Source organism: Plecotus auritus, assembly GCF_963455305.1.
Source record: "Plecotus auritus genome assembly, chromosome: 4".
Classification (NCBI taxonomy): Eukaryota; Metazoa; Chordata; class Mammalia; order Chiroptera; family Vespertilionidae; genus Plecotus; species Plecotus auritus.
The window spans coordinates 96872368-96885461 of record NC_137775.1 but is presented as its reverse complement, the minus strand read 5'-3'; the positions used below and the strand labels follow the sequence as shown (position 1 = coordinate 96885461).

The window sequence follows — 13094 nt, the reverse complement described above, 5'->3', positions numbered from 1 at the left end:
CTCAGAGAGATTAAGAAACTTGCCTGGGCCCTGGCTGGTTGCTCAGTGGTGAGAGCGTTGGCCCATGGACCGAAGGGTCACGGGTTCCATTCCTGGTCAAGGGCCCATACCTCGGTTGCAGGTTTGATCGCCAGCTCCTGTTGGGGTGTGTGTGTGAGGTAACCAATTGATGTTTCTCTCTCTTCCTCCCTCCCTCCCTTTCACTCTCCCTAAAAGTCAATGGGAAAATATATACTCAGGTGAAGATTTAAAAAAAAGAAAGAAAGTTATCCAAAAAACACATCTGATGGAGCCAAATTCAAACTCTGATTCCAAAACACACGTAGTAGGGATGAGTGTTTTTATTCATAGGAAGGATTTGAATGTATCTTTTCTACCTTTTTCTCTCCTGTGATCCCAAACCATAATAGATATTTTAATAAGTAGCTGTTGATTTTTTGAAAGCATCGGGAGTTCAGCTTGCTTTTAACCAGATCGTCTAACCCCCTTAGCCTGTTGGCTAGGTTTTCGTCTTAAGTATCTCTCGCTCTTCCAGTTTGGTCTTTTCTCTCTGTCTCACAGTGTATTTACTTAGTGTACAATTTTGCCAATAAATTGAATTTAAGAAACATTTAAATTTGGTAACAGTGCATCAATGGTAGCATAGGAATTCCTAGTCTGATGGACCATTTGAGGAGTTTCCTTTGAGAATAGTGAAACATGTGGTAAGACTTGAAATTTACTTTTTGAGAAAGACTAGAAGGATAACATTTGGGATTTTACTTTTTTTGGTAGTGTTAATCTTATTTGCCCATAGAAAGGAATGTATAAATTAATATCACAAATGGATCTTTTATGTAACTGTGTTCTGAAACCTTTAGAGCCCAGAGAGAGAGAAGGGAAAGGGAGAAAAAAGGAGGGAGGGATAAAGGGAGGGAGGGAAAGAGAGGATGAGAGAAAGAGAGAGAGAAACATCAATCAGTTGCCTCCTGCACACACCCCAACCAGGGATCAAACCCACAACCTGGGCATGTGCCCTGATCGGGAATCAAACCCACAACCCTTCAGTGCATGGACAACGCCCAGCTAACCCACACTGGCCAGGGCAATAGTCATAATACCAGTCTTTAAGCAAGACCTAATCAGTCACAAAAATCATCCCTTGGCTTGGTCTCCTTTGAAATCTTTTGTTGTACACTTGAGAAAATCACGGAAAGATTTCCAAAATTATATCAAAATCAGAGGAAGGGAACATCATAAATCAAAACCTCGGGCTTGTGAGTTGTTGTTTTTAATTAGCTCATATGTTTAGAGTTTTAAATTTCAAATATAACTTCCTATATTTATTGGGAAGGTTGTTTTTGAAAAGTCATCAACAAAGCTCAAAAAATATGAAGTTTTTAACTTTGATCAGGAAAGTCCAGAGCACATGGGCAAAGAACCAGAGGATCTCTTCAGTCAGGCCGAGCTATGCTGGTCCTCAGACGCCCAGCTCCTTTCCTTTTTTTCCCTCACCGGCTCCTGAAAGGCATCTTCTGCTCATTGGCACAGGAGACAAAGTCAGTAGTTTTTAGGGCAAGGGTGGTGGCAGTTACGGTCTTTCTCTCTGTCCTATAAAGTAAATCTCCATAGACTGTTAAGAATAATAGTCAATGGACAATGATTGCTCATTTTCTAAATCAGAGTTTTAAAATTCAAAAAATGTTAAGACTCTTGTCAACAAGCGTGATTTTTTGGTCTACTCCAAATAAATATTTTGCCTTGCAGATGGAAATAAAATGAGTCCTTAGAGCTCAGTTATAAAAAGAGAGCATTGGAAGGGTGTGGCTAGGTCTTAAAATGTTGTTGATTCTGTTCAAGGGCTGCTTTCACTTGTAACGTGGATATTGACGCACCGTATTTTCCCATGTGTGATGATTCTGGGAAGCTGTAGACATGTAAACTAACAGCGTTTGCTGAGCATTTGGAAGGAAACTTAAGAATGTGACATTATATAAGGGGCAAATAGAAATATATTGGGGAGAATTAATTTGAGAGGGCCCAAAAAGTAAAAAAGTTAAATTGTCATTCATAATGTCGTGCTACCAAAAAACACTGCCTTTCAGTTTGGATTACTTAGGAGTCCCTTTAAAGTAAATGTGGCGGGAGAGTGCTGTGGAAAGTCCTAGAGAGCACTGCTTCCTTAAGGGCTGGCCTGTCTAGCTTTCCCAGGGTCATCCGATGCTCCTGGTGAATGATGGAGGGCAGCAGGAACTGTGACGAAAGTGGTGGGTTTCCTCCTGACACTGGTAGTTTTTCGTCTCGATGCCTCCCAGGAAATAGAAGGCAACAGAAATGAGGTTCTTTTTCTAGGTTTCAGCCTTGGGCAGGAAAGCCTGCTCCTAAATCCTCTTGAGCATGCAGTGACTGTAGTGAGCCATGTAAACATCCCTTGTTGCAGCAGGAAATAAACAAGCTGGCCAGATTCCAGGCCCTGTTCCAAGGGCTTTCTATATATTGGTTCATCTTTATAATATTCCTATGAGATAGGTTCTGGTTTTATGCCTGTTTTACAGATGAAGACACTGAGGTACAGTGAAATTAGGTCACTTGCCCAAGGTCCCAAGCTAGTTAAGTAATGGAGCCATAATTTGAATGCAGGCAGCCCATCTTCAGAGTTTGAGCTCTTAACATCTGGTATGATAGTTTGTAGCTACACAGTACCCGAAGAATAAGAGTTTGATTTGGGAGTTATACACTTTCTCTCCCTCAGGTCACCAGATGCTTTCTTTCAGCTCCCAAGTCCCTAAAGAAAAGGCTCTTTCTCACTGGTACTACAAGTCCAAAGATAAGCAGTCCTCCAAGTTATTGGTCCTTTAGAAATTGTCTGAACCACTCTTTTCCTGGGCATTCAACCCAGCTCGTCCTCCTCCCTGTCTGCGCCATCATAGGTACTGTTTGACTTATTGTTTGACTTAATCCTTTCACTTACTAACCCATAGTTTTCCCTTTCATTCTTAGTCCCCTTTATGTCCACTTTGACCCTGCCAGCAGCCATTCTCTTGGCTTTAACCCTTCCATGGAATCATTATCTTAGAGCTAAAAAGGAACTTTTAAAAAAGGAACTGATCTAGTACATAGCCCCATTTTATAAAGAGGACATGGAGGCCAGGAGAGGTGAAGTAACTTGTTACCCAGCTAAAAGCGGCAAACTAGCACTTGAATCTTAGTTTCTTAACTCTGGTGTAGCATTCTTCCCATCACACCACACTTACTGCCAGTTGTATCTGCCCAGTCAAGCCAGATTCCAGCATGTTAGGCTCAGTGATTTTGTTTATGCTGGGCATTTACAATCTTTAATTATAAACACCTGTTTATACTGAGGAGGCCTGGGATCCTTCTCACATACAAGGAGAAAGTGCATCTCAGTATCTGCACTGCATCCCTGGAGCTTGATGCGTCCATGAGCTGTCAGGGGAGGCTGAAACACCCAGGAGTGCTGGGAATAGCAGATCATGCATTCACTCAGGACTGAGGACCTGATCAGACTGAGTCCAGGCCAGTGCGCACGATGAAATGCTGGACCTCAGGCAACGCCTTACTCTTTTATTTTCAAATAAAATAATAAAGCATTCCTTGAGGTGATCATACCAGCTCCATCAAGCATTACTGTGTATCAGGCACTGTGCGATGTATTTTCTCAGTCTTCACAACAGTCGCAAAGAGTAGTTATTGTTTCTATGTACTTCAAAGACAAGGAAACTGATGTGCCAATGGGATTGACTGACTAACCTAAAATCTCACATTTAGAGACATTTTTATACAAGGAAAACTCATGAAAATAGAGGAACTCTGTGGTTTGGAATGGTTCAAATGCATTGCTTTCTGAAGGCAAGGCTATTGGCAAAATGATTTATTGGGTTCCTTCCATTCCTACCATGATGAAAATGGCTCTGGGTTCACTGCCACTCATGCAGGGGACCTGGCCCAGGGTGCCTTCACCATCAGGTCTTCATCCTGCCTCATGCCCAGGATTACAGAAGAGGTGCTAAGAAAAGGAGCTGCTGGAGAGTAGACTGATTAAATACTGCGCATGCGCCAGTGAAAGTCACAGAAACTTTGTTTTGGGCTTTGCAGGCTTTTCTTGGGTGCATTTGTAATATAAGAAATCTAGAAGTTATATTTATTTAATATTTATTTTGGGTTTTTCCAAATTCAGACTGCTCATTTGATTTTTCTCCCCATGGACTTAATTGTGAAAGCTTCTAAAAAGTCAAGGTTTCATTCATTCATTCATTCATTCATTCATTCATTCAATGAATGTGTATTGAGACCTCACTGTATGCCAGGCACTGTTCTCAGCAGAGCAGTGAAGAAAACAAGACAGTCCTCCTGCTCTTGTGGAGCTAGTCTTGGCTTTGTGCCTTTCTTTCCTATCCTTTTTACCCTCCTGGAAAGAAGTCTCCCCTCCCTGCCCTCCACCCCCCACACACACTTTTCTCAGGTTAATAATTGGTGTAAAAGGACTCTCTCCACTCCGAATTCCAGGGCATGTTATGGTTGTCCACAGCGAGCCAGCCTAAGTGTGTTTTCTTTATAAACAGCTCTCAGGCACCAGGACTCCTGGCAGGCCTTGGCCACCACTTTTCCACACAATGCCCAACTTGCAGAGAAGGCTGAGAGGTTACTGTTTCTGCCTTTCTTAACTCTGGGGCCACGTTTTGTCTCAGAGACTGTTTCTGATATCTCAAACTGAAATGATTCCAACTAATGATGTGAAGTTGGAATACAGGTCATGAGTTTTATTGAACTCTTATATGGGCATTTCACTTGTCTGTCATACCTTTATAAAATATAAAATAGCTAGTGTAAGGAGACTAGCTGCATTAAAGAAGCCTTGGAAATTAAAAGGAAGTTAGGAAGTTGCTGTCCAACTTCCACTGGCCATTGTGTCCTGTGTTGCAACAAGAGTGGGTGGAAACAGGGCTAGTGAGAAGTGAGAGCTGGCATGGCATTGCTGGGCTGGTGCGATGGGCTGCTGTGTGCTCTTGGCTGCTTTCCAGGGTGGGACTTACTCTTTGGTGTGATGGCTCCAGCCAGTTGTATAGAGATCAGATAAAACCTTTTCAGATAGATGGAGGCCAAGTTGGAGTCTGGGCACTTCTCTCTTTCCTATTGGGGGGTTTATGGCAAGGGGAGGAAGAACCCCAATTGTCCCCAGCACCCAGACACTTCACTGCCTGGCTGTTTTTGTCCCTTACCACCCAGTGTAAACACATTCTTTATCCACCTTGGTGATCTCAAGGTTGCAGAGAAATCAAAAGTAGCTCTTCTTCTTTAGAGAGATTGAGAGAGAGGACGGGAGAGAGAGAGAGAAACATTGATTTGTTGTTCCTCTTATTTATGTATTCATTAGTTGATTCTTGTGTGTGCCCTGACCAGAGATTGAACCTGCAACCTTGGTGTATGAGGAAGATGCTCTAACCAAAGGAACTACCCGGCCAGGGAAGCGGCTCTTCTTGAAGTTTGGGATCCTCTAATTCATGTGGGTGGCATAAGCTACCCCCTTTCAGTGATCCTTTTCCCCTCCTCCTTTGCTGGCCACCAGCCTGGCCACAGTTCTCCGTTCTTGCCTCTGAGGTGACTAAACTCTACATTTCAAAGTTGACACTCAGCTTAAGTTTTCAGTCTCCGAAGACATTTTTATTTAGAAAACACATAAAACGCTTACATACAAATAAAGAGGTGTAAGATTTTCATTTTTAAAAATATACTTTTAATAAAATAAAATTCCTTGCCTCTATTGCTGTAACTCCTCCACTCAAACAACCCTGGTAATAATTTCTTTCTTTTCCACTGGTAATAATTTTATATACATCCTTGAGTTTTTCCATGGCTGTACAGATAGATACACTTACTATACATAAATATAAAATACTTTTTGGTTCGTGCACACAGAAAAAGGCTTATGTACCTATTTTTGGCTAGACACATTATATTATTTGTTAAGGCTGCCATAACAAAGTGCCACAGGCTGGTGACTGAAAATTCATTTTCCCACAGTCCTGAAGGCTAGAAGTCCAAAATCAAGGTATCGGGAGAGCCATGCTCCCTCTTAAAGTCTCTAGGGAGGAATCTTTCTTCTAGCGTCTGGTGGTTGCCAGCAATCCTTGGCGTTCTTTAGCTGTGGTAGCTCTGTCTCTTCCCTCTGCTTGTGTGTCTGCATGTCCTCTCATCTTATAAGGACACCATTTAGATTGGATTTAGGGCCCATCCAACTTCAGTATGACCTTGTCTTAATTAATTACATCTGCAAAGCCCTTATTCCCAAATATGGTTACATTCTGAGGTTTCAGAGGACATGAATTTGGGGGGCACTGTTCAACCCAGTATATACATTTTTCAAGATTTAATATTTCATTCTGTGAATATTCCATAATTAAACAGTTACTAGTGGGTGTGTTTTTTGGCTATTATAAAAAACGAGAGGCCCGGTGCACAAAATTCGTGCACGGAGGGGGTATGTCCCTCAGCCAAGCCTGCACTCTCTCCAATCTGGGACCCCTCGAGGGATCCCAGTAGGATCGGGCCTAAAGGGCAGTGGAACATCCCTCTCACAATCCAGGACTGCTGGCTCCCAACTGCTCACCTGCCTGCCTTCCTGATTGCCCCTAACTGCTTCTGCCTGCCAGCCTGATCACTCCCTTGCCAGCCTGATTGATGCCTAACTGTTCCCCTGCCAGCCTGATTGCCCCTAACTGCCCTCCCCTGCAGGCCTGGTCACCCCTAACTGCCCTCCTCTGCAGGCCTGGGTTCCCCCAACTGCCCTTCCCTGCAGGGCTGGTCACCCCCAACTTCCCTCCTCTGCCGGCCTGGTCACCCCTAACTGCCCTCCCCTGCGGGCTTGATCGCCCCCAGCTGCCCTCCCTTGCAGGCCTGGTCCCTCCCAACTGCCCTCCCTTGCAGGCCTGGTCCCTCCCAACTGCCCTCCCCTGCTGGCCATCTTGTGGCGGCCATCTTGTGTCCACATGGGGGCAGCCATCTTATGTGTTGGAGTGACAGTCAATTTGCATATTACTCTTTTATTAGATAGGATAGAGGCCTGGTGCATGGTTGGGGGCTGGCTGGTTTGCCCTGAAGGGTGTCCCGGATCAGGGTGGGGATTCCCTTGGGGCGTGGGGTGGCCTGGGCGAGGGGCCTGTGGTGGTTTGCAGGCCGGCCATGCCCCCCGGCGACCCAAGTGGAGGCCCTGGTATCTGGGATTTATTTATCTTCTATAATTGAAACTTTGTATCCTTGAGCGGAGGCCACGGCTGGGGGAAGCTTGGCTTCCTCCATTGCCAGGGGCAATTCAAGCCTCCTGCTCTCTCCAGCTCTGTGGCTGCCGCCATTTTTGTTGGGATTTATTTATCTTCTATAATTGAAACTTTGTAGCCTTGAACAGAGGCCAGGGCCGGCCAGAGCGGGCAGGAAGCTTGACTTCCTCCATTGCTGGGGAAACCCAAGCCTCCTGCTCGCTCTGTGGCCGCAGCCATCTTGATTGGTTTAATTTGCATACTCGCTCCTGATTGGTTGGTGGATGTAGCAGAGGTATGGTCAGTTTGCATGTTTCTCTTTTATTAGTGTAGATGGAACGTTCATATACACTTACCTTTATACACATACACTGTTATTGCTATAAGAGCGATTCTTGGAAGTGGAATGGCTGGATCAAAGGGCATGCACAGTTAACATTTTAATAAATACTAACTACCAAATTTGTCTTCATAAACTTCCATGTGTTGATCATCAACACTGGATATTGCCATTATTTTGCCAGTTAGAAAACTGAAGAATTGTATCTCATTTTAAGTTGCATTTCTTTATTAATGGTGTTGGATGTCTTTTTATATGTTTTATAGGTCATTTATATTTATTTTTCTGTGGATTATGTGTTCATATTCTTTGCCCATTTAAACTTTTTTTCATTAAATAGTTCATTATGTATTAAAGATATTAGTTTTTCACCTCTTATATTTCTTATATGCAAATACTGATTAAATCTGGCATCTTGCATCTTGACTTATGCCTTGCATAAGAAGTCTTTTTGGCTCCCCAAATTATAAAAATCATCTCATATATTTCTTTAATTATTTTATTATTTTTAAAATTTTGTTTTCTCCATTTATATATTTAGTTTATATAGAATTTATTTCAGTGTATAATGAAAGGTAAGAATTAAACTTTATTTTCTTCCAAATAGGTTGCCGCTTGTCCCAATATAACTTACTGAATCCATCCTTTCTTCAGTGAATTAAGATTGACCTTGATCATGAATTAAATATTCTGGATCTCTTGCCACATTCTTTATTCTGTTTTATTAAATTTTTTGTCTGTTCCTTTATGGGATCATACAGTTGGTTCTCATTGTGTGCTGTAGTTCTGTAAAATCCCTGCAAACACTGAATCATTGAATACTGACCCACACCCCCAGGGGAAATAGAGGCAGGTTCCTGAAGCCTCTAGCCACATCATCAGCTGATCAATACAGACCTTGTTTTCTGTATGTTTCTGTTTAAAGACACCTCATTTTATAGTGTTGATTCATTGAACTCAGTCAACAGCACTATAACTCTTGCCTGAACAAAGTTGATCTAACACATGTATTTTCTCTGGAAGGCACATCACAGCCTGTACTTAGGGACACTAGACAGTACTTTAGCACTTGGCTCAGGGACATTTTTTTATTATTCTTAAAAACTATTTTTTTAAAGCAGTTTTAGGTTCACAGCAAAATTGAGCAGAAAGTACAGAGAGTTCCCCTACTCCTCCACTCCCCCACAGCCTCGGGGCCATTTTAAACAGTAAAATCACTGACAAAACTGCAGAAAATGTGGCACTAAGTGTACGGTGAAAAGGACATTTGTTTATAGTGGGAGAGATGAAACAGAAAGAAAGAGTGGGGCCTGGTCCCACCTCGGCTGACATTGCTTCTCTGCACGTGTGTGGGTGACTCGCAAGCCCTGGAGTATTGCTTGGGTTACAAATACGTCTCAGGGAGTAGGCGACAGGAGCCTGTGGGTACTGAGGGTTGACTTTACTACTTTACTTATACTAGCTTTATAGAATGCCACTGTGTTTTTACATCTGGTAAAGCCATTTCCTCATAATTTTTTCTTTTTCAAGAATTTATTCTCTACAACTCTTATGATTCAATAATAGAAAGGCAAATAATCCAATTAAAAATGGGCAAAAGATTTGAATAGGCATTTCTCCAAAAAAGATACACAGTTAACGAATATGCATATGAAAAGATGCTCAACATCAGTAGCCATCATGAAAATGCAAACCAAAATCACAGTGAGAAGGTACTTCATGCACACGAGGATGGCTGTAACAAAAAGATAGACAATAAGAAGTGTTGGCAAGATGTGGAGGAATTGGAACCCTCATCCATTCCTGATGGGAACGTAAAATAGCACAGCTGCTTTGGAACACAGTTTGGCAGTTGCTCAAAAAGTTAAACACAGAGTAAGCAAATGACCTAGTAATTCCACTCCTAGGTATGTACACAAGAGAACTGAAAACATTTGCCCACCCCAAAATTTGCACACACATGTTTATAAGAGCATTATTCATAATAGCCCCAAAGTAGAAATGTCCAGCAACTTACGGATGAATAAACGAAATATAGTCTATCCATATAAGGAGCGCCACTCGGCAGTAGACAGGAATGAACTGATACGGGCTATCACATGGGTGAACCTTGAAAACATTACACTAAGTTGAAGGAGTCAGACACAAAATATAGATTCCATTTCTATGAAATACCAGAACAGGCAAATCCATGCTCAGGGCTGGCAGGAGGGGTTGGAATGGGAAGGGACTACTAATAGCAGCAGCGTTCCTTTTTAGGGTGTTGGATGATGATGCTGGTTACACTTTATGAATATACTAAAAACCACTGGATTGTATCTCAGTAAAGCTGCTGTTGTTGTTTTAATATGGTATCTCCACAGAGAAAGCAAAATAGTGCCCTTTCCCTCCACTCCTGCCTCCTCATGCCCCCAATGTGAAGAGAAACCTTCAGGTCTCTACCTTCTGTGTCGCTGCTCCCTCAGGGCGGAGCTCGTGGGCAGAGCCAGCCGCACAGACATGCTGTAGTGCTGCCTAGATCTACAGATGGGTCATCCCTGCCCAGGAGGCCCCTCTTCCTCCCAAGCCTACTGCTTTAGACTCATTATATTTCACCTCTCATCACAATACAACCCCCCACCTCAAGGGACAAAATCAGAGTACAGCCCCATCTTCCTCTTCCCAGCCCCCCTCTCTAGGACCAGCCCAATCACAACCAGAATAGCCTCCTGGAGCATCAGGAAGCCCCTCCTCACAGGCCTGTGATGGTTCCTTGTGTTGCTTTCAGTATAGTCACAAGTGCTTTAAGCTCTCTAAGCCCTCAGACCCTCATTACAGCCTCCTCAGAGCCACTGTCTTCTTATCCCCCATTACCACCCGCATCCTCTGTGCTCTCCCCACCACACTCTCTGCCTCACTCTCAATGCTCATCTCCTCAGTAATCATAGGGTAAAAAGTAACCCCACAGCGCGTGAAAGTAACTTAGCATAGGGCCTGGCATTTCGCACATTAGTTTCCCTCCTCCCTCCCTCCCTCCCTCCCTCCCTCCCTCCCTCCCTCCCTCCCTCCCTCCCAAGTACTCTGGAAACTGAAATGCTATATAATTGTGACATGTTGTCATGATTATGTATGCCTCATGTAATGTCCATTACCCAGAGTTCTTGTATGTTGGCAAGAATCCATCATATTGCCCTAGCTCAGCGGTTCTCAACCTGTGGGTCGCGACCCCTTTGGGGGTCGAACGACCCTTTCACAGGGGTCGCCTCAGACCATCGGAAAACACATATTTCCGTTGGTCTTAGGAACCGAGACACCGCTCCTCGGTGTAGCAAAATGTAGCAATGTAGTTTACTGTTGTTATATTAAGACTGTTACCCATTCTACACCATGCTTCAAGACAAAATTTCATTTATTTGTAATTAGAAATAAATATTTCACAATATATAATTACATATTGTTTTTGTGATTAATCACTGTGCTTTAATTATGTTCAATTTGTAATAATGAAAATACATCCTGCATATCAGATATTTACATTACGATTCATAACAGTAGCAAAATTACAGTTAAGAAATAGCAACAAAAATAATCTTATGGTTGGGGGTCACCACAACATGAGGAACTGTATTAAAGGGTCTGGGCATTAGGAAGGTTGAGAACCACTGCCCTAGCTGGTTTGGCTCAGCGGATAGAGCATCGGCCTGTGGACTGAAGGGTCCCGAGTTCGATTCCAGTCAAGGGCACATGCCCAGATTGCAGGCACGATCCCCAGTAGGGGACATGCAGGAGGCAGCCAATCAGTGATTCTCTCTCATCATTGATGTTTCTAGCTCTCTCTCCCTTACTTTCTGAAATCAACAAAAAAATATAAAAATAATAATAATAAAGTATAATTGTTTTTTTAAATAAAGAATGCATCATATTTGGCCTCTGATAAGGAATATTTAAAAGTATTCCCGAAGGAAAAAAAAACTATAACTTTGCAGCCTCAGGTGCCACCAAAGGGTTTCAGCTGCCCCGAGGCTCCTGGCAACCAGTGAGGGACAGAGGCCCCCTCGGGTAAGGGGGCAGTAGGCCTCTGGTTGGTGATCTCCCACAGGTGAGACGGGAGAGAGAGGGGGTGGCAGCTGCCTCGAGGAAACACAGGTTCTGTCTGCCAGAGGTGGAGGGTGCCCGGGAGACTCGCTGAGAACACAGGCAGGCTTCCCCTGACGGGTGTCCTCCGCGCTGATACTGCCGCTGTAAGGAAACAAGGACAAAGCACTGCTGCGGCAGCGACATACTGTGTGGTCAGGAGTCAGTCCAAGTGTGCTTGTCGGTGTGAAGAGCTAACGGCACAGTCTAGCCACGTTGGCTTGTCTGCTGTCTTTGTTCTAGGCTCTCTCCTGAGTTGGTTTCCATTGGGTTTTAATCAGAAACCATCTGGTGAAACATTTTGGATTCAAGTTAGAGTTCATCACAAACACATATCTCAGAGAACACACGTAAAACCCAGAATGGAACAAAAAGCAAACAAGAAGTAGTACAGTAAGGTTGTAAACAGGCGTGCCGGAGGGAAGGAACAGAGGGAAACTGAGAAGCGCTGTGTAGCAGCAGAGCCAGCCCCTCAGGCAGGGGCCACCCAGCACTTGCATCAGGGCCGGGAGGGCACTCTTCCTTTGACCTACCTGCAGTCCTGGGGGGAGAAACCATGGATAGTACCCCTTACCCGCTTCTGAGCTGGGCTAGTCAATTCACTTTACTCCAGAGATGGGCCCAGGAATGTCCTATCTCCCCTCCATCCCTTCTCTCTGCACCCTTTTCTCATTCCTCCTTCCTGGAGCCAGCCTGGCCTCCATTTGGGCTTGCGAACCAAGGGTCTAGGGCTCTAGGCACACACCCAGAGTGCTGGAGAAGACACGCAGCGGGACTCATCACTGATGGTGGGACCCCTCACTGCCAGCCCCTCCCCGGTGTGCTGTAGATAGTTCACACGTGTGGGCCCCAGGTTAGAAAATGGAGCCCTGGCTGGTGGGCTCAATGGGTAGAGCGTCGGCCTGCGGACTAAAGGGTCCCAGGTTCAATTCCCGGTCAGGGCACATGCCTGGGTTGCAGGCTCGACCCCCAGTGTGGGGCATGCAGGAGGCAGCCCATTGATGATTCTGTCTTCATTGATCTTTCTTTCTCTCCCTTTCTCTCTGAAATAAATAAATAAATAAATAAATAAATAAATAAATAAATAAATACAAACAAACAAACATTTTTTTTAAAAGGTGGAGGAACTACATCTCCACCCCATGCCACTGAGTGTCTTCCTGTTCGGCTTCATTTGTATCTGCCTCCTCCATCTCTCTTCCTCGCTCAGATTTTGACCCCTGGTGGACAAACGACCGTGAGCAGAATGAGTCAGACCTCATCCCTGCCAACTGCACTGGTTGTGCCCAGAAATTACCCCTCAAGGTAATGCTCCTGGAAGATGCCCCAAAGGAATTTGAGAGACTCCATCCTCTGGTGATCAAGGTGAGCTAGAGGCTGATTCTCCC

At 44.1% G+C, this 13094-nt stretch overlaps 1 protein-coding gene across 2 annotated transcripts in view; it reads left to right on the top strand.

Moving 5' to 3' along the window:
• Positions 1-13094, top strand: part of LOC308247470 (bombesin receptor-activated protein C6orf89 homolog) — a 33542-nt gene that overhangs the window by 12319 nt on the left and 8129 nt on the right. For both annotated transcript variants that reach the window (XM_080666629.1, XM_080666628.1), the window contains exon 4: positions 12917-13071. In XM_080666629.1, coding sequence (XP_080522755.1) covers positions 12917-13071 — 155 coding nt within the window. The remainder of the gene's footprint in view (positions 1-12916; positions 13072-13094) is intronic.